The sequence below is a fragment of the Pelodiscus sinensis genome, chromosome 29, assembly GCF_052426305.1.
Source record: "Pelodiscus sinensis isolate ZL-2025 chromosome 29, ASM5242630v1, whole genome shotgun sequence".
Lineage (NCBI taxonomy): Eukaryota > Metazoa > Chordata > Testudines > Trionychidae > Pelodiscus > Pelodiscus sinensis.
Window position 1 is genome coordinate 9,242,885 of NC_143080.1, and position 23,726 is coordinate 9,266,610.

Consider the following 23,726-nt stretch of genomic DNA (forward strand, 5'->3'; position numbering starts at 1 on the left):
GTGGGCAGGCGCCTTCACTGCACGCGGAACTACATCCACATCCACCTCTTCGCCTCCTTCATCTGCCGGGCCACGAGCATCTTCGTGAAGGACATGGTGCTTTATTCCGGCTCGCCGCCCGAGGAGCTGGAGAAGATGCGAGTGGACGCTTTAAAGGGCGAGTTGGGCCCCTTTCTGGGACAACGGACCCACCTGGCAAGTACCGAGTCATCTTCCTCTTAGCTTACCCCAAGCGCCCAGGGAATAAAGGGGAGTTAGGAGTGATTACAGGCTGCACTTCTCGGAGGAAAGTTTCAGAGGGGTCGTCATGTTAGTCTGTAACTTTAAAAAAAAAGAGGGGTCCTGTAGCACCTGAGGGTACGTCTACTCTGCAATGCTATTTCAGGATACCGGAGTATCCCAAAATAGCTGCCCCATATCTTCAGAGGGCTCGCTATTCCGATCTCCCTGTAAATCTCATTCCACGAGGAGTAAGGGACATTGCAGAACAGTGTTAAATTTGGTGCGGTGTAGACAGCACCAATGACTAAATAAGCTATTTCGAAACGGCATCGAAATAAGCTACGCAATTTGCGTAGCTCAAATTGTGCATCCTCCTTCGAGTTACAGTGTGGTGGAGACAACCTGAGAGACTAACACCAATAAATAGGGAGCATCATGAGCTTTCATGAGCAAAACCCACTTCCTCAGAGCATCCCAGGGAGAGGTTGGGAAGAGATTTTGAGCTTCTTTTGAGCTGTCCAGATTCTGCCTGTGCAGCCCCACTACAAATCAGAGCAGCCGCTAGGGTGGTTCTAATTTATGGCAGCTTTATCTGCGCTGTGCCATTCTGGGCTCATGGAGGGACAATGTAGGATCCTCTTTTACTGCCCTATACTTTGCCTGAGCCTGCAGGAATTTCTCCCCTGCCCTCTGCAGTGCCTTGGCCGCCCCTGTACACCACTGAAACGGTGTCTAGACAGAGGCTGGGGTTGTGGGGCACAATCTCTCCCAGGGAGGCAGTGAAGCAGAGGGAGGCAGCTGTGTCTATTTTTTTTTTTGCAAGAGACGAGTGTGGTGGCTGGCAGCTCCCACTTTAATAAATGGGGGGGGGGGAATAAATGAACAAAGAGCTCACCCGAGGAGGGTGCAGATCAGCACAGCTGCCCACAGCTCAGCGAAGCCAGAGCCATGATATGGACTAAAAGGCTTCCATTAGCCCCTTAAGGGGCTGGGAGAAAGGCCACACAGCCACCCAAGTTGGCCCTAGCATTTCTAGCTACGAGGAACATGGCGCATGCCTGTTGTTCCAATAAAGCAGTGAACTATGGGAAGTGCGCAGACAACCCTCTAGTTGCTGGATTACATGCTGCATCCCACCACTGTGCCCCACAGTGGTTCTGTGCCGGCCCCTGCCCGTGCAACTTCTTAGAGGGTGGGAATTTTCCCCGTTCCCACCTGATAACATCCTCCCTCATGGGCGGGAGAGGTGCCGTCTCATGCAGAAGAGTCAGTGCTCAATGACAGAGTGACAGCTGCCAGGCAGGAGACTGGCCAGGGGCCTCCCTGATAGGACCATAGCTTGTGTCTCGCAGGACAGGTGGGGGCGGGGAGACGTGTCGAGGTATCATAGAATCATGGAAGGGGAAGGAGCCAGGAGAGGTCCTGCCTAGAGCAGGGGGCTGGACTTGATGGCCTTCTAAGGTCTCTTCCAGCTCTATGATCTGGTCCAGTCCCCTGCACTTACCACGGGACCAAGCACCGGCTAGATCATCCCTGACAGGTGTGTGTCTAATCTGCTCTTAAACATCTCCAGTGATGGCGATTCCACAACCCCCTAGGCAATTTAGTCCAGCGCTTCACCCTCCCTGACCATTAGGGATTTTTTCCTGAGGTCTGAATGTGGTTCCCATTTCTCCATGGCCACAGGTGGGCTGCAAAGTGGTGGTGACACTTTTCCTCTATTTCCTGGCCACCAACCACTATTGGATTCTGGTGGAGGGGCTCTACCTGCACAGCTTGATCTTCATGGCCTTCCTCTCCAACAAGAACTACCTGTGGGCCCTCACCATCATCGGCTGGGGTAAGCACAGACACGGCTCCCATCAAAAGTGCATGGCCAGTTAGTGAACTGCGAGAGGCTGCTCTGTAGTGTCACCCCGGTGTGACATGCACTGTCTCCGTGTAGACCAAGGGTCTCAAACTGCCGGCCTGCAGGCCGTCTACAGGCTGGAGAATATTTGCAATCCAGCCTGGGAGACCTGGTGGCCTCGGAGAGGAAATGTCTGAACCCATCCCCCAGACGCTGCCCCTTTCTGCCACCACCCCGCCCCCATGAGGGACCTGGCCTTGGGGATTACTGGGGGGCCTGATGCAGGGTGGGAGCCATGGGGGAAGTGGAGCACAATTGATGGGGTGGGGATGGGAAGAGGCGGGGTTTGGGGGACAGGTTCAGATATGCCCCCCTACCCCAGGCCTCCAGATCTCCCGGGCCAGATTGTCCATAGATGGCCCCCCCCCCAGCCAGGAGTTTGAGACCCCTGGTGGAGTCAAACCCTAAAGGAGATTCTGTTAGTTCTAAGCAGTCAAAGGCATATGCCATGCAGGTCAGCAGTTCGGATTCCAGCTAGGAGAGGGAAGTGGGACACCTTATGAACCTGGCATTGGTTCATTGTGCAAACCTGACGCTTTTGCCTGTTGTGTTTCCCTCCAGGTCTCCCTGCTGTATTTGTGTCTGTGTGGGCCAGTGTAAGGGCCTCTCTGGCAGATACACAGTATGTACATTCCATTTTTTCCCCAAAAGACCATTTGGGAGGGTGAGAAATCTGCAGTGCAAATCTCTCTGTGTGATCCTACTGAACTGTGTGGTTGCAATCTGCAGGAGACCAAAATCCCTGGATTGCTAGACCGTTTTGGGGTCTATATGTGTGTGAGCGGGGAGAGGGGAGGGAAGGATCATCTTGGCTGTAGGATCAGCCTTTCACCAGTCCAGACTCGATCTAAGGTGGAAAGGGGGAGCTGGTTTAATTTTAGTAGTTGCCTCTCACCCCTTATTTCAGGTTTCTTCAAAGCCCTTATTTCCTCATTTCTTACTGGTCTCTTCAGATGCTGGGACCTGAGTGCTGGGAATATGAAGTGGATTTATCAAGTCCCCATCTTAGCAGCCATCATGGTAAGAATTCTCCAGCAGACTTGTCCTGATTCGGGTCACCTACAGAACCCAGCTGGATTCACTAGCTATAGAAATGGGCTAATCTCCTCTCTATCTTCCAAGCATTGTTTGCCATAGTGTCTAGGCAATGCCCTCTTTGGCTTCTCTTGGGGCATGTCTACATTAGGAAACTATTTCGAAATTACTTAAATCGACTTAACTCCCAATTTAACAAAATCGAAATACCGAGGACATGCTATGGGGAAGCTTTGAAATGAGTCCGAGGCAGGCTCTGCTAATGTGGCCGCGCTACCTCAGACTTAAAGCCCCCGGAAGCACTGGGGAGTTATTAGTTTGAATGACTCTGAGGAGTCTTTATTTGGAAATAGCAGCAGCAGAGCGGCCACCCTACTGCTATTACAAAATAACTACTTCGAAATTAGCTTTACTCCCCAAGGAAAGGGGGAGTGCAGATTTTGAAATAACTGGGTTGATAGTCTGCACGCTCTGCTTATTAATGCGATCTTGGGGGTTTATTTCGAAATAACGCCCTAGTGTAGACCAGGGCTTATAAGTCTCAATCCTGGGCCTGATTCAACAAAGTGCACAGGGCCAGATTGACAAAGATATATAAGAACTTAACTCCCATGGAATCAATACGAGTTAGGGTCCTAAGCACCATTGAAGATCTGAGCTGTAAACATACAGGTAAAGCTACAGATAGGTATCTAATCTGCCTGGGCACTTTTGTGCCCAACCACACAAACGACCACACCAGAGGCTCATTCAACTTCACACCCACCAATGAGATCCATGCCATCAAGTGCCAGCAATGCCCCTCTGCCATGCACATTGGTCAAACTGGACAATCTCCATGAGAAAGAATCAATGGACACAAATCCGACATCCAAAAAGGCCACACACAGAAACCTGATGGGGAGCCCTTCAACTTGCCCAGTTGGGTCCTGTGATGAAGTCACTAGTGTGGACGGGGTTGACACTGGGGTTGACTGGACCTTTAATAACTGGACCTTTAATAAGGCCATTCATCTGAAGAAGTGGGCTGTGCCCCCAAAAGCTCATGATACCATCGACATGTTTTGTTGGTCTCTAAGGTGCTGTTAGACTATTCGTTGTTTTTTAAGTTTTTCCAGTCCTCTCAATGCTGGTTAGTTTCCCATTACAGACAAGCTTTTACCTGGCCACATTCTGCGTATTTGGATCATAAAGTGATTGGGGGTGTGTGTTTGTATTGGCAGGTGAATTTCTTCCTCTTCCTCAACATCGTGAGGGTTCTGGCATCGAAACTCTGGGAGACAAACACAGGGAAGCTAGACCCTCGGCAGCAGTACAGGTGAGTGGCCACAGAGAGGAACTTTAAGCTTTAGTGTAAATAGCATCTTGGACCAGAATCTGGTCCAGTAGAGGAAATAAGTAGCACTAGTGTCTGGCTCTTAAAATTACCCATTTCAAGCCATGTGAGCAAGGAGGGCTTTCAGCTAGGTTCGACGGGAGGCAGGTGATCAAAGCCCACAGGTAAGGAAAAACATGGAGACCTGGGAGACGGCTCAGAAATGGGAGGGAGCATGGGCTATAATAGCAGAGATGGAGGGTAAAGGCAGAACTGGGGGCAAAATCAAGTCAGTATCTTAGATGCCTGTATACAAATGCAAGAAGTATGGGAAATAAGCAGGAAGAACGTGAAGTGCTAATAAATAAACACAACTATGATAGAGCTGGTATCACAGAGACTTGGTGGGATAATACACATGATTGAAATATTGGTATAGATGGGTACAGCTTGCTCAGGAAGGATAGGCAGAGAAAAATGGGAGGAGGTGTTGCCTTATATATTAAAAATGTATAAACTTGGACTGAGGTGGAGATGGACATAGGAGACAGACTTGTTGAGCATTTCTGAGTTTGTTTTCCCCCTTTTAACCTAAGGTGATGTCAAGCTAGCAGTCTACTATAGACCACCCATCCATGCAGAAGAGGTGTATGAGGCTTTTTAAAAACAATAACAAAATCACAGGATTTGGTGGTGATGGGGGACTTCAGCTATCCAGACATATGTTGGGAAACTAACACAGCAGGGCACAGATTATCCAACTAGTTCTTGGACTGCATTGGAGACAATTTTTTATTTCAGAAGGTTGAGGAAGTTATTGGGGGAAAGTGTTCTAGATTTGATTTCAACAAATAAGGAGGAACGGTTTGAAAATTTGAAAGTGGAAGGCAGCTTGGGTGGAAGTGATCATGAAATCATAGGGTTCATGATTCTAAGGAATGGTAGAAGGGAGAACAGCAAAATAGAGACAATGGATTTCAGGAACACAGATTTTAGTAAACTCAGAGAGCTGGTAGGTAAGGTCCCATGGGAAGCAAGACTAAGAGGAAAAAAGCTGAAGATAGTTGGCAGCTTTTCAAAAGGATGTTATTAAGGGCTCAAAAGCAAACTATTCCACTGTGTAGGAAAGATAGAAAGTCTGGCAGGAGACCACCTTGGCTCAACCAGGAGACCTTACATGATCTAAAAATCAAAAAGGAGTCATATAAAAAGTGGAAACTAGGTCAAATGAGAAAGGATGAATATAAGCAAACAACACAGGTATGCAGGGGCACGATTAGAAAGGCAAAAATACAAAATGAACTAAATCTACCTAGAGACATAAAGGGAAACAAGAAGACATTCAACAAATATATTAGAAGCAAGAAGACGGCCAAGGACAGGGTAGGCCCATTGCTCAGTGAAGAAGGAGAAATAATAACAGGAACCTTGGAAGTGGCAGGGGTGCTTAATGACTTCTTTTTTTTCAGTTTTCGTCAAGATGGATGGCGATGGGATGCCTAACATAGTGAATGCTAGTGGAAATGGGGTAGGTTTAGAAGTTAAAATAGGAAAAGAACAAGTTAAAAACTACTTAGAAAAGTTAGATGTCTACAAGTCACCAGGACCTGATGAAATGCATCCTAGGATACTCAAGGATCTGATAGAGGAGGTATCTGAGCCTTTAGCTATCATCTTTGAAAAGTCATGGAAATTGAGAGAAATTCCAGAAGACTGGAAAAGTGCAAATACAGTGCCTATTTATAAAAAGGGAAGTAAGAACAACCCAGGAAACTACAGACCAGTTAGTTTAACTACTTTGCCAGGAAAATAATGGAGGAAGTAATTAAGGAATTCATCTGCAAACATCTGGAAGATAATAAGGTGATAGGTAACAGCCAGCATGGACTTGTAAAGAACAAATCATGTCAAACCAATCTGATAGCTTTCTTTGGTAACAAGTCTTGTGGCTAAGGGGGAAGTGATGCATGTGGTATACCTAGACGTTAGTAAAGCATTTGATATGATCTTGCATGACTTTCTTATCAATAGGGAAATACAACCTAGATGGAGCTACTATAAGGCGGGTGCATAACTGGCTGGATAACCACACTCAGAGAGTAGTTATTAATGGTTCACAATCCTGCTGGAAGGGCATCACAAGTGGGGTTCCGCAGGGGTCTGTTTTGGGATCGGTTCTGTTCAATATCTTCACCAACGATTTAAATGATGGCATAGAGAATACACTTATTAAGTTTGCAGATGACACCAAGCTGGGAGGGGTTGCAAGTGCTTTGGAGGACAGGGTCATAATTCAAAATGATCTGGACAAACTGGAGAAATAGTCTGAGGTAAATAGGATGAAGTTTAATAAGGACAAATGCAAAGTGCTCCACTTAGAAAGGAACAATCAATATCACACCTACAGACAGTGCTTGTGTAACCACCAGCAAGGTGGATTTGAACCTGGGACCTTACTATAGGAGCCTCTGCCCTCTGATCTAAAAGCCAGGTGGCTCTCAGCCCATGCTATAGAGGTCTCTTGATCTTAACTGTTGCAGTGGTCTCAGTGCCACTTCCATTACTCAGTAACCACACTAGGTGCGTGGGTCACACTTGGTCCTGCTGCGAGGGCAGGGGACTGGACTTGGTGTCCTCTCGAGGTCTCTTCTAGTTCTAGTGTTCTATGGTTTTATGCCTGGATCTCCAAGTGCTTTATAAAGGTCACTATTCCCAGTCCTACAGGGGGAAGCAGCTAGGCCAAGGTCCCCCAGCTGACAAATGGCAGAGGCAAGAAAAGAAACGGTCTTTTCCACACAGTGTCCTAGCTAACTTTTTGCTGTAGTAAACATCACACCCCTGAGATTACTGCTACATATAACACCCCATAGTGCACCTAAAACCAGATTTGGACTGGAAACTCAGCTCCACTCCCCAAGATAAGTAACCAAGGGGACACGGCAAGGAAATTCCAGTGTCCATGATGCTAGTGTCCATGATGCTCTGTCCCAGTGCATCTACTGCTAGGGGGTACTGGGCCGTATATTAGATGCTGAACCCTCATGGGTATTAACTAGCCCAGAGACCTGTGTGTGAGAATAGAGGCACTCTTAGCATCCTGATCTTTTATTTTCCTAATCCCATCACCCTGCAGTTTCTTTTGGAGACAGGATTCACTTCCCTTTCTTGACCTAAACTGTTGTCTCTGGCTGCCATGTGTTGTCACTCAGCTGCCATGCTCCACCTGGGAGATGGCTGCCTTGGTGTGGCAGGTGAAGTATTTGATGAGACCGTCTGGGGGAGGAAAAATGCTACAAGAACTGTCAGGCTGGTACCACTGTATCCCGGGTATCGTAGGATACGTCCTAGGCAGTGGCTGAACAGCTGAGGAGACGGAGTTAGAGAGAAAAGGGCGGCAGCCAAATCTGGCAAATGGTTTTTTTCCTTTCAGGAAGCTGCTGAAGTCCACGCTGGTGCTGATGCCACTCTTTGGGGTCCATTATGTGGTGTTCATGGCGATGCCCTACACTGAAGTCTTTGGCATCCTGTGGCAAATACAGATGCACTACGAGATGCTGTTCAACTCCTCGCAGGTACGTCTGTGGCTCCTGGGCAGCCCTGCTCTCACCCACCTCTCCCCTCCAGTGCTGGCCCCAACGCCAGGCAGATGAGCAGCTCTGCAAGGCACTTGGAGCGGTAGCACTGGGTGGGCATGTGCTGAGGAGCCCTGCAAGGAGCTTTTGCTTCCGTGTGCTCATGGCTTAAGGGCACTTTTGAAAGTGCCCCTCAGTGCCCTGCTGTGGCTGCCACGCTATTCCTGGAGGAGCGGCCTCTCACAGCACCTCCCTGTGGCACGACACAGCCCTGCGGGTGCACGGCCCTCACCCACCTCTCCTAGCGCTGGTCAGAGCTCTGTCCCAGACCAGGGTATTTAGAAAAAACAACGAACAGTCCTGTAGCACCTTAGAGACTAACGATATACACATATGATGGCTATGTCTACACTGCGCATTGTTGCGCAAGAAAGTATGCAAATGAGGCATGGCGATGAAGCTTACCGTGCCTCATTTGCATACTTAATGAGCCACCATTTTTGCGCAAGGGGCTTGTGCGCAAAAACGAGCTGTCTGTGCTGCTCCTTCTTGTGCAAAACCCCCCTCTTGCACAAGAGCCGTTCTGCCGCTTATTTTCAGAGGTTTTTGCGATGAAAAGCCCTGTGTAGACGGGGCCATTCGTTGGGAAAGCCCCCGTTTTGCACAAGATCCCTTATTCCTCCAAAAATGAGGTTTACAGGATCTTGCACAAAACGGGGTTTTTCCGACAAATGCTTTTTATCGCAAAAACCTCTCCTGCAAAAAGGATCGGACGAGACTATGCAAATGAGCACGAGATTTGCAAATGAGCGCTCCATTTGCATTTCCTCTTCCGGAAAACTGCCGCAGTGTCGGCATAGCCTTAGAAGCAAGGGGTCCCTGCATTTTCATCATCGGCCAGTCACTGATTTGAAGGGAAAAACCCTGCCGTGGTCCAAACGCCCTTTTCCCTGGTGGCAGCCCCCTGGGTGTGCAGAGGGTTGGGGGGGAACCCAGTTCTGCCCACTTACTCCAGGTTCTGGCCCAGGGCCCTCGGTGGTGGCTACTAGCAGAGCTCTTGCCCTTATCCCCACAGAATAGCAGCTTCTCCCTGGACCACTTCCTCAACCGCTCCCACAATACCTTCTCCCTGGCATCTTAGGAAAAATCTCTTCTGTTTGCCCCACTCTGTGCTTCCTCCTTCACTCCAGTCCCTCCCTCTTCTACCCCTGCCCCCAGGGAAACCTTTCATAAGGGACCAGCAGGCCCTAACTGGCTGCAGGTCGGCTCTTCATGAGTCCCAGGAGCCTGCTTGACTTAATTGCTCAGTAGCGGCCTTAATTGCTCTTCCAGCTGCCTGTATCCCTGCCCTCCATCAGACTCCTGCAGCCTGCTGTCTTTGTCTGCCACACTTTGTAGAATAGTAAGAGTCCCCCTTTATGGGTCTCTTTCATTAAGTCTCTTACAAGATGTTAATGAAGCTCAACCCTCAGATCCAACCTTTCTTCTCCCCTTCATCGGGGTCCCAGCTAGGGTCTGTGCTGATAATGAGGCTGCAGCTAACCTGAGTTCAGTATCTCCAAGCTAGCTCCTTGGAAGTTCAGCCATCTGCCCTGGGCTGGGTGAACAGGCACCTCTGGAGGCTTCCTGTTGGTCTCCAGACCAGGACTGAGTTAAACCCATGATCTGCCCATTCTGTGGCTGCATTACCCTGACTGAGCCATGGGTGGGGTGTACTACATTACCCCTTGCAGGGCCAGTCACCCGATGACCAAGCCCCCTCTTGAGACACACAGCACAGTCTGGCTGCAGCCACTCTGCACAGATGGCACCCGTAGGAGGACCGGTCTGTTAAATAAGCTGTGTCTGTGCCGGGATGGGGAAAAAGCCAGGTGAGGGCCGAGGGAGGCAGTGGTCCCAGGGGAACGGACAACAGTTGTGCATAAACCAAAATGGGGCCAAGGTGGCTGGAGTCCTGAGCTCTCCGGACCGGCCGGGGTGAAGGGCACTGGGTACACGCTGGGGAGTTCGTGTCCAGCCCTCACAGTGAAATCTGTCTCTCTCTCGATCTCTCTGCAGGGTTTCTTTGTGGCTTTTATCTATTGCTTTTGCAATGGGGAGGTAAGTATGATGGGCTCCATGCTGCACTCTGTTCCTGGCTCTGGCGGGTACGTGGTTGCCTTTCCAGTCCCGTCATCGGGTGTGGGAGCTCAGCCTGAGCTGTGGGAAGTGCAGCTCCAAGCCCCCCCCATAACGCATGGTGACCCCTGGGATTTCCCCCTTTGGGGCTGTTCGGGGGGGGAGCCTCATTTTCCCTCGGACCTCGTGGGCCCCCTTTCCTTGGAACAGATTGTGAAATAACCTTGGAGACAAATGCCTCGTCCCAGTCCACACGGAGCAGGAAGGGAGCAGCCCTCGACTTGTACTGAGCTGTGGAGTCAGCCTAGTGGGACCCTAACTTGGCCCTTGCTGGGAAACCCTGGGACCCTACAGGGTCTCTCACAAGACCAGAGGGGAGGATGTGGGAGAAGAGGGCTAGGCCAGGGCCGTGAACCTGGCACCCTCCTGCTGCAGGACATTCCATCTCAGTCTGAGCAGAAACACTAGACCCACTGCCTGAGCGGGGAACTCTCACCCTGGCCCCACTGCTGTGCACCAGTGGGAGAAAGACTGGGCCCACACTCAGTTCTCTGGGTCTGATCCAGGCAGGTGCTGAGTGCCTGCTTTGACATAAAGCCAAAGAGCAGTAAGGGCAGTTGGCTCCTCCTGGGAGTTGCTCAGCACCTTGCAGTGTTTCCCTCTGGAGCTGCGTTGCTCACTGCTCATTTCCCAAGTGATCGCTAAAGCCACAGTGAGCTGCAGGCCTGGACTCAGGGCTCCTCGCACTCCAGCTGAGTCAGCCGACCAGCCTCCTCCTGGTCCTCAGTGTGGGAGCAAGAGCCCCTGAGCGACCCCTGTCTCAGCCGTTTGGAAAGGTTGGATGGCACAGAGGCCAACGAGGTGGGTGGGGTTAGAATCACAAGGTTGGAAGAGACCTCAGGAGGGCCGAGTCCAACGTCCTCCCCCCACTAAAAGCAGGGCCAACCCCAACAAAATCATCCCAGGGCTTTGTCAAGACAGAACTTAAAAACCTTTAGGGATGGAGATTCCACCCCCTCCCTAGGGAACCCATCCCAGTGCTTCCCCACCCTCCTAGGGAAATAGTTTTTTCTAACATTCAACCTAGACCTCCCCCACTGCAGCTTGTGACCATCGCTCCTCAATCTGTCATCTATCACCTCTAAGAGCCTCGGCCCTCTTTAGAACCCCCTTTCAGGTAGCTGAAGGCTCCAATCAAATCCCCCCTCGCTCTTCTTTTCTGGTGACTAAAGTCCAAATCCCTCAGCCTCTCCTCATAAGTCACATGCTCCAGCCCCCTCATCATTTTTGGATTCTCTCCAATGTGTTCACATCCTTTCTGTAATGGGGGCCCCACAATTGGATGCAATACTCCAGCCGTGGCCTCACCAGGTACCAAATAAAGGGGAACAATCGCTTTTCTAGATCTGCTGGCAATGCTCCTCCTAATGCACCCTAATATGCCATTAGCCTTCTTGGCTACACAGGCGCACTGTTGCCTCATATCCAGCTTCTCATCCACTGGAATCCTCAGGTCCTATTCTGCCAAACTTCTGCTTAGCCAGTCGGTCCCCAGCCTGTTACAATGCTTGTGATTCTTCCATCCCAAGTGAAGGACTCTGCACTTGTCCTTATTGAACCTCATCAGATTTCTTTTGGCCCAATCCTCCCATGTGTTCAGGTCACTCTGGACCCTATCGCTGCCCTCCAACGTATCTACCTCTCCCCCTACCTAAGGCTATGCCTACACTGCATTCCTCTCTCGAAAGAGGAATGCAAATCAAGCAGATCGAAAACTCAAATGAAGGGCGGATTTAGAAATCTCACGCTTCATTTGCATAATCGTCTCTAGGTGCTTTTTCAAAAAAGGGTTTTTCGAAACTCTCACCCCTGCTCCTTCCCCCCCCCCGGCAGTCTAGACGGGGTTCTTTCAGAAAAGAACCCTTTTTCAAAAGAACCCGTACACCTCATTTTTCCAGTACGGGTTCTTTCGAAAATGGGTTCCGCCCCCCCCCCCCCAAAGAACCCCATCTAGACTGCAGGTTTTTTTTTCCAAAAGCCTTTTTTCGAAATAGTGCCCGGTCTCAATTATGCAAATGAAGTGCAAGACTGGTAAATCCACGCTTCATTTGAATTTTCGATCTGCTTCATTTGCATTCTCTCTCCCGAGAGAGAGAGGAATGCTGTCTAGAAGAGCCCTTAGTCTCATCTATGAACTTGCTGAGGGTGCAATCCACCCCCTCATCCAGGTCATTAGTAAATATGTTGAACAAAACTGGCCTCAGAACCAACCCTGGGAGCATTCCGCTTGATACCAACTGCCAACCAGAGTCGGCGAGACATGCCCTTTTCCCCACCACAAGGCCTGCTGTAAGCCCTGGAATCCTTTTGCCAGCTCTGTGCCCGGGTTCCTGGGAAGTGTGTGCCAAGAGGGCCCGGGGTGTGGCAGTACCTGAGCTGTCGTCTCATTCTGTTCCCGTGCTCTGACAAGCTGGCTCTTCCCCCCAGGTGCAGGCGGAGATTAAGAAGGCCCGTTTTCGGAGGAGCCTGGCGCTGGACTTCAAGCAGAAAGCCCGAGTCACCAGCATGGGGGGGAGCTGCTATTACGGTGGGCTGGTGTCACACACCACCAACAGCGTCAGCATGAGCATCACCGGACGGGGGATGGCAGGGATGCAGCAGAACGCCAAGTACCGGGTGCCGCCGCTGTCTGCACACACCAGCCTGCTGGGGTATATCCCAAGCTCCTCTGCTTCCGACAACTCTTTGCCCTTCCCAACCCCAGAGATTCCCCAGAAGGAGAATGCCAAAGACTTCATGTGTTCCCCAGACCTGGGTGAAAGTCACTCCAGCCTGAGCAAAGAGGTGGAGACCATGCTATGAAGCCAGCAAGCACGTCTCCAACCCGACCCTCTAGACAGATATCAGAGGGGTAGCCGTGTTAGTCTGAATCTGAAAAAGCAGCGAGGTGCCACAGGACTCCTCGCCGCTTTTCCTCTAGACAAAGTTTGTAGTGGGATGTGGCTGCCAAAAGGGTGACGGGTCTGGGGCCATGAACAGGTGTTATGCTGAGCAGAATGGTAGCGATGCTCCCTCTGTCAACAGCTCTGCTGTGACTCAACCTGGAATGCATGGTTCAGTTGCTAGACAACATGCTAACCCATTAAGATGCAGGTAAACTGGATGGTCAGAGAAGAGCCAAGAAAAAGGACCAAGGGATTGGTCGATGAGGAAAGGTGTCAAGAGCTCAGCTAAGTGACTTGGGGACAGGAATGTGCTGGATGGGGACCACAGGGCCTGAATCAAAGAGAGGTTTGTCCTTTTCTGCTCCCAACGTATAGCTTTAGGCACAAGCAGGCCCCATGAAAGTGGCTGAGCGATCGATTTTACAGAGATGCCCGTGTTCCAACGTTTTGCTGGATCAGGGCCTTTGAGCGCAAGTTAGTAAAGGTTGGTCATTCCCCGCCCTGTTGGTTTTTTTTTGCTGGGTTGTTGGCTTGGCTGGGGCTCAGAGGAACGATTGACAGGGGGGAGGATAATCCCAGCACCCTTGGCAGCTAAGTGCCACAAGACGAAATCCAAGACGAGTAGGCAGGAGGGTGTCAGGTCAGAGCTCCTGACGAGGGCCGTCAGATGGGCTAGTCTGGTAAACTGGACAGGCGTGGACCTGCGCACCGTTTGGCTGGAAGGCTCTTGGGAAGATCAATAGCAGTCTGTTGGCCAACCCGAGGGAGCAGCGACCCCAGAAACACTGCTCATGTGCAGTTCTGCAGACAGCAGAACACCTGGATGGGGAGGGAGCTTCCCCACAATTTAAAGTCCCAAGCTGGGACAACTGACCTGCAAGTGATGGCAAGCGCTGTGGACTCTGCTCGGGGCTGGAAGCCTACAGACACGTCTTAAAATTGGCACAAAATAGTGACTCCTTCGCTGCTTTCTGGGACGGGGGAGGCAGTGTCTGGTGCTCCCTGGGGGCTATGAGCAGGCTTCGGGGGTCAGCCAAAATAAACCAGAGGGGGCTGGCTTTACATTCCCTGGGGCACAGGGCAGAAAAGCAAAACCTGAGCTAGAACAGCTTCCCTGATCCCTGGGCAACAGATCCTTGGACAACTGCCCTGCTTGCTACCCCCTAATGCCCACAGCACATCAGTTGTGGTGAACAGGTGGGCCATGGACGTTTTTTAGCAGGCTGGGGGAGGCCTCAGAAAGTAAAGGGTTGAAGATTCCTGGGGTGAGGCGCTGCACAGGGAGTCAGTTCTGTTCACATCTCAGCCACTGACCTGCTGGGTAATCCTGCTGGGGGAGAGATAGCTCAGTGATTTGAGCATTGGCTTGCTAAACCCAGGGTTGTGAGTTCAATCCTTGTGGAGGCCATTTGGGGCAAAAATGTATTCGGGATGGTACTTGGTCCTGCTGTGATGGCAGGGGACTGGACTCAATGACCTTTCAAGGTCCCTTCTAGTTCTAGGAGAGAGGCAATCTCATTAATTTAAACCCTAATCAAGTCCCTCTCCCACATGCCTCTTCCCTTCTGTTTAGTCTAGTGGGATGGCAGAAAATGTCTGGGCAGGGCATTTGTGTTTCTACTGTGTCTAATACAGAGAGGCCCTGATTGCTCTACCTGTCACCAACATATACATACAAAATTGACCCAAGCCCTCTTCTCATGCAGGTCATTCGCCCTGCCTTGCCAACTGACACTTGCAGGCTCAGTTGAACATGAGATTTTCTTTACTTGCTGTGTCTGTTGTCACCGTTTCCCCCTGCAGGTGGTGGCAGGTCAGCAGTAATTCTTTACCTCTCTCCCAAGGGATGGTGTAATGCTCTGAGCTGCTGCAATCAGCAGTGGTCTGTTTTGCTCTTGCTGCACAAGTGGGGAAAACGTGGCCTTTTTAACCCAGAGTTATTAAATGGCCAGTTTGCTCTGTACCCTTGACAATCAGGCACATCTGTATCACATTCTGTAGGAGGAACTAACTGCTGCACAAATAGCAGTGGAGCCTTCACATCACAACTAGCAGGTAAAAGTGCTTATCCCCATTTTGCAGACATGGAGACTGAGACACAGTGAGGGGAAGTGATTGCCTGCAGTCACAGAAGCAGGAGTGGAATCCCAGTGCTCAGATTTAGACACTGGCACACGCTCCTAGCATAGGTTTTCTTCTAACCCGGATCACGTTCCCACTCTGTTGGAAGACACAAGTTCGTAGACTTACTCCAGCAGGGCCTTCTGTCTTACAGGCATTCTTTTCTTGACTGGCCAACACACAGCGCACTAAACATACGGACACTTTGTTCTCTGAAGAAGGCAACAACCCCTTTGTGGATCTAACACAAGAGTGAAAACTGACTTTTATAATTCTCTGGCACTGCTCAGTGTTTGCTCATTAAAATCGGAGAGGCCTCTGGTAGCCTAGAGCCTGCAGTGAGGAATTTCAATAAAGGTATAAAAAATAGTGAAGGGGGCCAGATGAAACAAAAGGCCCTGACAGATCCACTGCTTGGGCCTGTACCCACAAGCTTAGCTGCATGAAGGGAGGGCAGCCGAGGGGTAAAGCTTCATAGCTATGCATAGCACTGATTTTTTTATGGCCTGTACAATACTCCACAGCTGCACCATGTGATAAAGCACTGAGGAGCATTAGCAAATGCCAATCACAGTGCAAACTCCGGCATTCCAGGCATTACGCCCATCCACCCCTGGAGCACCAGATCTTCACTTTCTCCATACCGATCCTTCGAAATGCCAATTTCCTCCTGCAGCTGGAATCTGACCATGCAAAGCTGGACTCTAGGGCTTCGATTTAAGTGGTCTGAGAGGCCATGCCCAGGCTGGTGCTCTCTTCCGAGCAGAGCCATGGGCCCTGAGGCAGAGCTCCAAAGAGGGGCCCAGCTTGTCATCGGGTTGAGTTTGATCTCTGTCAGCTGGCAGGGACAAGGAAAGCATTGTGAACTCTGCTTGTCTTGATAAAACAGAGAATTGCAGTTTGAGATGTTCTCTATCAGTAACTATTCTAACGGCCATGTCAGATGGGTTCTGCTCCCAGCTGACATGATTAATGGCATGGGCAAGTTAAAGCCACTTTGTTCCTCAGTTTCTTCAGCTGTAAAACGGAGACCAGGCCTGCCCTAGCTCATAGGCTTTGAGGCTTAATTAATGTTTTTACAGTGATTGGCAGCCTTCACCAGAATATTGCAAGAGAATTAGTCCTGTGCAACTTTACTAAACCTTGGGGAGGAAAGGGCCATACTGAACAGCCATACTGGGTCAGACCAAGCCCAGTATCTGGTCTCTGACAGTGGCGAATGCCCAATGCTTCAGAGGGAGTAAACAGAACATGGCAATTGTGTGAGATCCATCTCCTGTTGTCCTATCCAAGCTTCTGGCAGTGGAAGATTTAGGGACACCTGGATATTGGGTTGCACCCCTCACCATCTTAGTCAATAGCCTCTGATGGACGTATCCTCTCTGAACTTTACTTTTGGCCCTCACAACATTCCACTGCAATGAGCTGATTGTGTGAAATACTTCTTTATGCTTATTTTAAACCTGCTGCCTACTAATTTAATCAGTGACAACTAGTTCTCAGGATATTGGAAGGGTTAAACACTTCCCCATTCACTTTCGTCATTCCATACCTTTCTTGATTTTATAGGCCTCTATCATATCCCCCTACAGATGTCTCTTTTCTAAACTGAACAGTCTTTTTAATCTCTCCTGGTATGCTCCATCCTTCTAATGATTTTTGTTGCTCTTCTCTGTCTCTTTTCCAATTCTGATGCATCTTTTTGGAGCAATCAGAACTGTGAATAGCATTCAAGGTGTAGGTGTACCAGGGATTTATATAACAGCATTATGATTTCTCTTTTATCATCTAATCCTTTCCTAGTGGTTCCTATCAGTTAGCTTTAACTGCTGCTGCATGTTGAGTGGATGTTTTCAGAGAACTATCCATGATAATTCCAATATCTGTTTCTTGAGTAGTAACAGCTAGTTTAGACTGTTATTTTGTATGTACAGTTGGGATTATTTTTTCCAAAGTACAATACCTTGTTCTTGTTGACACTGACTTCAATCTACCATTTTGTTGCACATCTCCCAGTTTTATGAGATCCCTTTGAAACTTCACCCTCAGCTTTGGGACTGAACTGTCTTGAGTAATTGTGTCATTTGCAAATTTTGCCACCTCATTGCTCACTCCCCTTTTCAGATAATTTATGAATACGTTGAACACCACAGTACTGATCCTTGCGGTACTCCACTTAACTCTTTCCATTGTGAAAACTGACCATTTATTCCTACCCTTTGTTTCCTATCTTTTAACCAGTTACTGACCCATGAAAAGACCTTCCCCTCTTATCCCATGATTTCTTAGTTAGCTTAAAAGCCTTTGGTAAGGGACCATGTAAAAGGCTTTCTGAAAGTCTAAGTACACTGTATGAACTGGATCATCTTTATAGGCATGCTTGTTGATTCCCTCAAAGAGTTCTAGTAGATTGGTGAGGTATGATTTCCTTTTGCAAAAGTCAAGTATACTCTTTCACAACACACTGTGTTTATCTATATGTCTGGTTTTTCTGTTCTTTGCTCCAGTTTCAACCAATTGCCTGGTACGGAGGGTAGGCTTGCTGGTCTGTAATTGCCAGATCACCTCTGGAGCCTTTTTTATAATCAGTGTTCTGTTATGCTCAAGTCACCTGGTACAGAGACTGACCTAAGCGATAGGTTATACAGTAAAGTTAGTAGTTGGCTCACTGTTTGACAGGCTTCCTGCTTCTGATGTACTTTAAAAAAAAACCTGCTATTAAGTTTTTGTCTCTTTGGATAGTAATTTCTCAAATTCTTGTCCTGCCTTATCTGCTGTTTAGATATGGAGCACTTTTGGTTCTTTTGGTATTTTTTTATTTGGGGTATACTTTAGTTTGAGCCTCTATTATGGTGTTTTTAAGTAATCTCCGTGTAGTATGCAGGCATTTTATCCTTGTATATGGTTTCTTTTAATTTTTATTTAACTAACTGCCTCTTTTTTTAGTAGTTTCCCTTTCTTAAATTAAATGCTAGTAGGGTGTAGTTTATTTGGCCTTTTCTTCTCTACAAGGATGTTGAATTTAATTACATTATAGTGTCTACTGAGTGGTTCAGCTACATTCACTTCCTGGACCAGCAGTCATTACTAGCATCAAGAAGTTTTCTCTCTACATTCCATCCTGATATGCAGTCAATATGAGATTAATTGAAATCCCCCATTATTTCCTTCCTTTGTAGCCTCTCTAATCTCTCTGAGCATTTCACAATCATTCTCCTGGTCAGGTGGTTGGTAGTATATTCCTACTGTTATACTCTTATTAAGCATGAAATTTATATCCATATACACATTATGGTACAGTTTTTAGACTCATACACTTTAAGGTCAGAAAGGACCATTACGATCATCTAGCCCAAGGGTTTCAAACTCTGGGTCATGACTTGTTAGAGCAAGTCACTAGCTGACCGTGAAACACTTGTTTTACCTGCTCCTCTGCAGGCACAGGCAAACGGAGCTCCTGTCGGCAGCATATCACTGTTCCTGAAGAATGGGAGCTGTGGGAAGCAATGTCGACTGGAACACTGCTTCCTGCAGCTGCCATTGGCTGGGAACAGCAATCCATGGCCAGTGGGAGCTGCAATCACCCATACCTGTGGACGAACATGTAAACAAAGCATCTCATGGCCAGCTAGCGGCTTGCCCTTACAAGCTGCGACCCAGAGTCTGAAAACCCCAATCTAGCCTGACCGCCTGCATTATCAGGCCACATAACACTTCATTCACCCACCCCCGTAAAAGACCCCTAAACTCTAGCGCAGCCATGACCAAACCGTGGCTCACGAGTCACATGTAACTCTTCCCCTCCCTCCCAAGGGTGCGGCTTGCAAAGTGTCCCCTCCCTCCCCCCCGTGCCTTCCCAAATGGCCCTCTCCTCCCAGATCCCTGTGCTGACCTGGGCAGGGGAGCCATCTGGCACAGCCATTAAAGATGGAGAATTAAAGATGGTGTCAGCTGGCAGGAGCCATCTAAAAAAAGCTTCTAAATGCATTTTCTCTTTTTTCCTGCTCGACCAAACACGACCGGGGGCTCCTTTTAAAGGGGCAGTCTTTTTTTTTTTTTTTTTGGCTCGACAACTTTGCCCTGGCTCTTCACACTGGATCCACTGATCTCAGCTCTGCCCAGAACGGGTTGGCCACCCTTGCTCTAGCTGAATTACTGATGCCCTGAAATCAGGATTTAAAGACGAAGTTAGCAGAGAATTCACCATTTACCCTAATTTAAACTTGACCTATGCCCCCTGCTGCAGAGGAAGTCAACCCTCCCACCCCCAGTGTCTCTGCCAATCTGATCCAGGGGGAAATTCCTTCCTGAACCCAAATACATCGATAAGTTAGACCCTGAGCACATAGGTGAGACCCACCAGCCATTCACCTGGGAAAGAATTTGATTAATTTAGAACTGTGGTATCCAGCACGCTAGCCACTAACCACATGTGGCTATTTGGCCAGCAGCTAGTTCACTACTGCTTCAGAAGTGGTTGGACACCACGGATTTAGAATTTTGACTTCATTTAACCTTATGCTTTAAACCTGACCTGGGGGAATGCCACTCTCTCACCAATGTGACCCACTCGGTCATTTCTTTCTATTTTGAATCCTGGTGTTATCCAGTCCCATTGATTATCCTCATTCCACCAAGTTTCTGCAATGCCTAATTATACATCAATATCCTCTAATGCGAGGCACTCTAGTTCATCCGTTTTAGGATTTCGATAGGAAAGCTGTACAGAAGTCTGTAGTTCTCCTTGGTCTCTCTCCAAACTCCAAAACAGATGAAGAGGAACAGCTAGGTTGGAGAGGGGGGAAAAAAAAAAAGCACATGCTAGGTACGTATCCCAGTAATAAAACATTTACTAGAGCAAGCAGAAAGTAAATGCGCAGCTGATAAATTTTACAACGTCACAAAAACTTGACAGTTTCCAATACTTTTCTTTGTAGAAACAAGAAAGATGAGAATAGAACTGTTTCAGCAAATTTTTTTTCCTACCAATATGGAAAAAAAAAAAAGAAAAAAAAGGAAAAAAAAAAAAAAAAGGAAAAAAATCCCAGGGAATACACACAACAGCAGTTAGAGTTAAAATCAGTCAAGCGAGATTTTACATTTTGACTACACATCTCCGATATGGGGCCATTTTTGAGCCATCCCACTTCACTACTTACTTCTATAGGTTCTTCCTAAAGGCTTATCAGCAGCAGGTCCCTGATTTTAAGAGCAAGTCGCCTATTAGTCTTGTCTGTAAAAGGGCATTGGACCATGATTAACATGGCACATACGAAAGGGCTTCCCTTTTCTCTGAGAAAGCAATTAGCTCTCTCACAACAGTGAGCAGACGGGCACAGTACAGCTACATGTTCACTCCTCAGGCTTCCATCAAAATGATTGTTGGTACATAAGAGGGGTTCTTTAAAAAATAAAAGCCACCAGGTGCAAAGGCATCAGTGTATTTGATACAAACTGGCTAGAGAGTCTGTCCTACACTACTTGCAGAATTATGGTAAAGTTGACCAGACAAGAACATGTTAAGCTTCCTGATGCAATAAACCTTTTATACCTGGCCATTAGCAACACATGAATACATTCTTAATTAGGAAGATGATTTTTGAGGCCAAATTAGCTGGGGGCTGGAAGTGAATATGGGGGAGGAATAGATCGGAGAGCTGGTATCACGCAAATCGTTGAAAGATTATGCTTAACAGTTGGGTCCAGAGCATCTCTAGATGGACTGGCTTTTAACATCTACATTGATTAAAGAAAACAAACTACCTTAAACTTCTCTGGATGACAGTTTCTTAATGTTCAGTGTGTGGAACAAACGGCCACTTTCCTGCTAATAAAATCTGTTTTTAAATCCAGCAGAAAGGAAAGTCACTTGAATGGACCAATTTTTAAATGCAGAACCCAGGAGCTTTATAAAAATGATTTCTCTCTGACAAAAGCATTGTGTTTACATGTCATTAGAGTGAAGCTGTGTGCTGATACACAGACACGGACTCACATGGGGACTTTGCTTGGTTTCCTCCTTCCCCTCTTCCCACTCAATAACCAGTTGGCAAAAACCAAGATCTTCCTTAAAAACATATCACCGCCTGCACAGATCCCCGATTGTGATGCCTCAGCTTCTAACTGTCCCATCGGCTCTTCTTGCGCTTTGGTGGCTCAGGAACAGCAAAACCATCTGTCTTGTCCCGGTTGCTGCCGTCTTTTCTGTTCTCGCTGATCCTGCTTTCGTTGTTTCTACCCTCGTTGCTCCTACCATCACCCACGTTGCGGCCGTCACCATTATTGCGGCCGTCACCCACGTTGCGGCCGTCACCATTATTGCGGCCGTCACCCACGTTGCGGCCGTCACCCACGTTGCGGCCGTCACCCACGTTGCGGCCGTCACCCACGTTGCGGCCGTCACCCACGTTGCGGCCTTCGCCATGCCGGTTGGTGTTGCTTCCACCACTAGAATGGCGACCTTCGTTATGACGGTGGCTGTCCCCGTGGCGGTTGTCTCCATGGCGGTAAACATCGCTGTGGCGCCCACCACCGTCTCCATAGCGCTGACTGTCACTGTGACGACCACCACCATCCCCATGGCGCTGACTGTCAACGTGGCGATTGCTTCGGTTGTCAACGAATCGTTCCCTGCTGCCACTGCCGCCGCCGCCACCACCACCGACACCCACACCGACACCACCACTTCCGCCAACGCCTTCTCTGCTGTTGATGCCAGCACTAGTGCTGTTAAATCCCTGAATTCCAACATTTGGAAAGCCAGGTACACTGCTTAGGTTCCCAGCGCTGGTAAAGCCTGGGATCCCCTTTACCGCAGCAGCAGCTGCTGCAGCAGCAGCAATTGGACTGTCAGGACTTGCAGCATTCTGCTGTGCTGAATTTGTGGGTACTGAATTCAAGCTCCCAGCGCTGGTCCATCCACTGGCCCCAGCAGCAGAGCTACCAGTCTTTTGGTTGTTTAAGCTGGCAGCAACAAAGTGGCTCTTGTATTGTGACTGCAGGAAGTAGAAAAAGAGTGTTAGCTCTGACCTAATTCTGGGGAGGTGCACACGTGAAAGGGACTCTGCTAAGAAACTGGTATTCGGGAGATAACATTAGTTTTGTGTTTCTTTAAGTGGGATTGGTCCTGCTCCTACCAGGGGGTTGGACTCGACCTCCTGGGGTCTCATCCAACTCCATGACTTTATGATTCTAAGTGCGCTCCTGCTGGCAGTGCATATGTTGAGCTAAACAAGGGGACTTCTCTATTGTGGGATTTTCTGTATACTCTGCAGTGTAGAGACTCATTAGCTCTTACAACTCCCAGTAGATTACTGGTGCCACACAAAAGAAAAGGGACTCCTTTAATGATGCAGGACAGGTCTGATACTGGGAACAGAGCCCACATGAGGAACGGAATGCAAGGGCAATCCTGTAATGCAGTTGCACTGGACAACTGAGGACCAGCAAACAGGAGATACATGATTAAGGAGCTCTGTATAACTTGTGCATTTAAAATCTTGAATTAGCGCAATTGCGACAGTATGCCAGAGTGTTCCCAAGGATTTAGCTAGATGAAGATGATATGCTGAAGATTCCAGTACCCCAACAGCACTTCAACTGCAATACTGTGCTACTAAGGAACAGATGTACAGAGTGCTCAGATCATAGAACAAAATGCAGGGAATGGAAGTTTTTGCTACATGATCAATATTAATAAAATGCAAGAGGCACTGAACTGTAAAAGCATATTTTAAAGTTTCCAAGAAGAGGTTGCTGGTTAAGTCTCTCAATCTGTGACAGCATCACAATTTTACCACACAGGGAGACTAAAGGCAGGAAGAGGTAGAGTGAATAGAACAGGACAGGGATTCTGCTTGCATGACAGCCAGTGTGTCTACTCAGAATTAAAAATAGATACGGGCATGATTTTCAGGTATTAGGTACCCAGCTTTGCTTCTGCTCAGTAGTGAACAGTTTAACTTTTACTTCATGAGCTCCTCTTTTCCTCTGGGGAACACAAGTGATCAAACAAACCTGAAATGCTGCTTTCATTGCAGTCAGTCTGTCTCCCATTGCCCCAGTGGATGGCTTGTATGCCTCGTAGTTACTCATCACATTGCTGCTGTTCCCACGATCCTGAGGACAAATCAAAAGAGAAACTGAACTTGTCAGACTACACCCTTTTCCCCTCATCCTACCTCCAATCTCAGGGACTGGCTGCTTTTCCCTAAAGATCACAAGATGTCACAACAACCCTGAGGTCGTATGCAATGTATTTGTAGCTATATCCGTCCCAGTATATAGGAAAGATAAGGGGGGGATGAGGTAAATGTGTTTTACTGGACCAAATTCTGTTAGGAGAAACAAGTTCCAATAAAAGATATTATCTCACCCAAACTGCTGTTTCTTCAACAGCCTTAAGAGCAAGGTCAGTGCTAATCACACTTTACTGATGGGGAAATGGCTAAGATTAGAATGCAAGACATCCCCCCCCCCCCCACACACAA

General features: G+C 48.4%; 2 protein-coding genes across 7 annotated transcripts in view; one reads left to right on the forward strand and one right to left on the reverse strand.

Annotated features, from left to right (window-relative positions):
- LOC102463818 (parathyroid hormone/parathyroid hormone-related peptide receptor-like) overlaps nt 1-13,615 on the forward strand; it is a 35,642-nt gene extending 22,027 nt beyond the window's left edge. The window contains exons 6-13 of the mRNA XM_006125789.4: nt 9-195; nt 1,909-2,062; nt 2,693-2,753; nt 3,085-3,151; nt 4,390-4,484; nt 7,912-8,053; nt 10,112-10,153; nt 12,659-13,615. Coding sequence (XP_006125851.2) covers nt 9-195; nt 1,909-2,062; nt 2,693-2,753; nt 3,085-3,151; nt 4,390-4,484; nt 7,912-8,053; nt 10,112-10,153; nt 12,659-13,033 — 1,123 coding nt within the window. The 3' untranslated portion in view covers nt 13,034-13,615. The remainder of the gene's footprint in view (nt 1-8; nt 196-1,908; nt 2,063-2,692; nt 2,754-3,084; nt 3,152-4,389; nt 4,485-7,911; nt 8,054-10,111; nt 10,154-12,658) is intronic.
- A 6,454-nt stretch (nt 13,616-20,069) lies between these two features.
- DDX42 (DEAD-box helicase 42) overlaps nt 20,070-23,726 on the reverse strand; it is a 37,821-nt gene continuing 34,164 nt past the window's right edge. For all 6 annotated transcript variants that reach the window (XM_075911578.2, XM_075911579.2, XM_075911580.2 and 3 more), the window contains 2 exons: nt 23,254-23,355; nt 20,070-22,232 (listed from right to left, as the gene is read on the reverse strand). In XM_075911578.2, the coding sequence (XP_075767693.2) occupies nt 21,357-22,232; nt 23,254-23,355 (978 nt within the window). In that variant the 3' untranslated portion in view covers nt 20,070-21,356. The remainder of the gene's footprint in view (nt 22,233-23,253; nt 23,356-23,726) is intronic.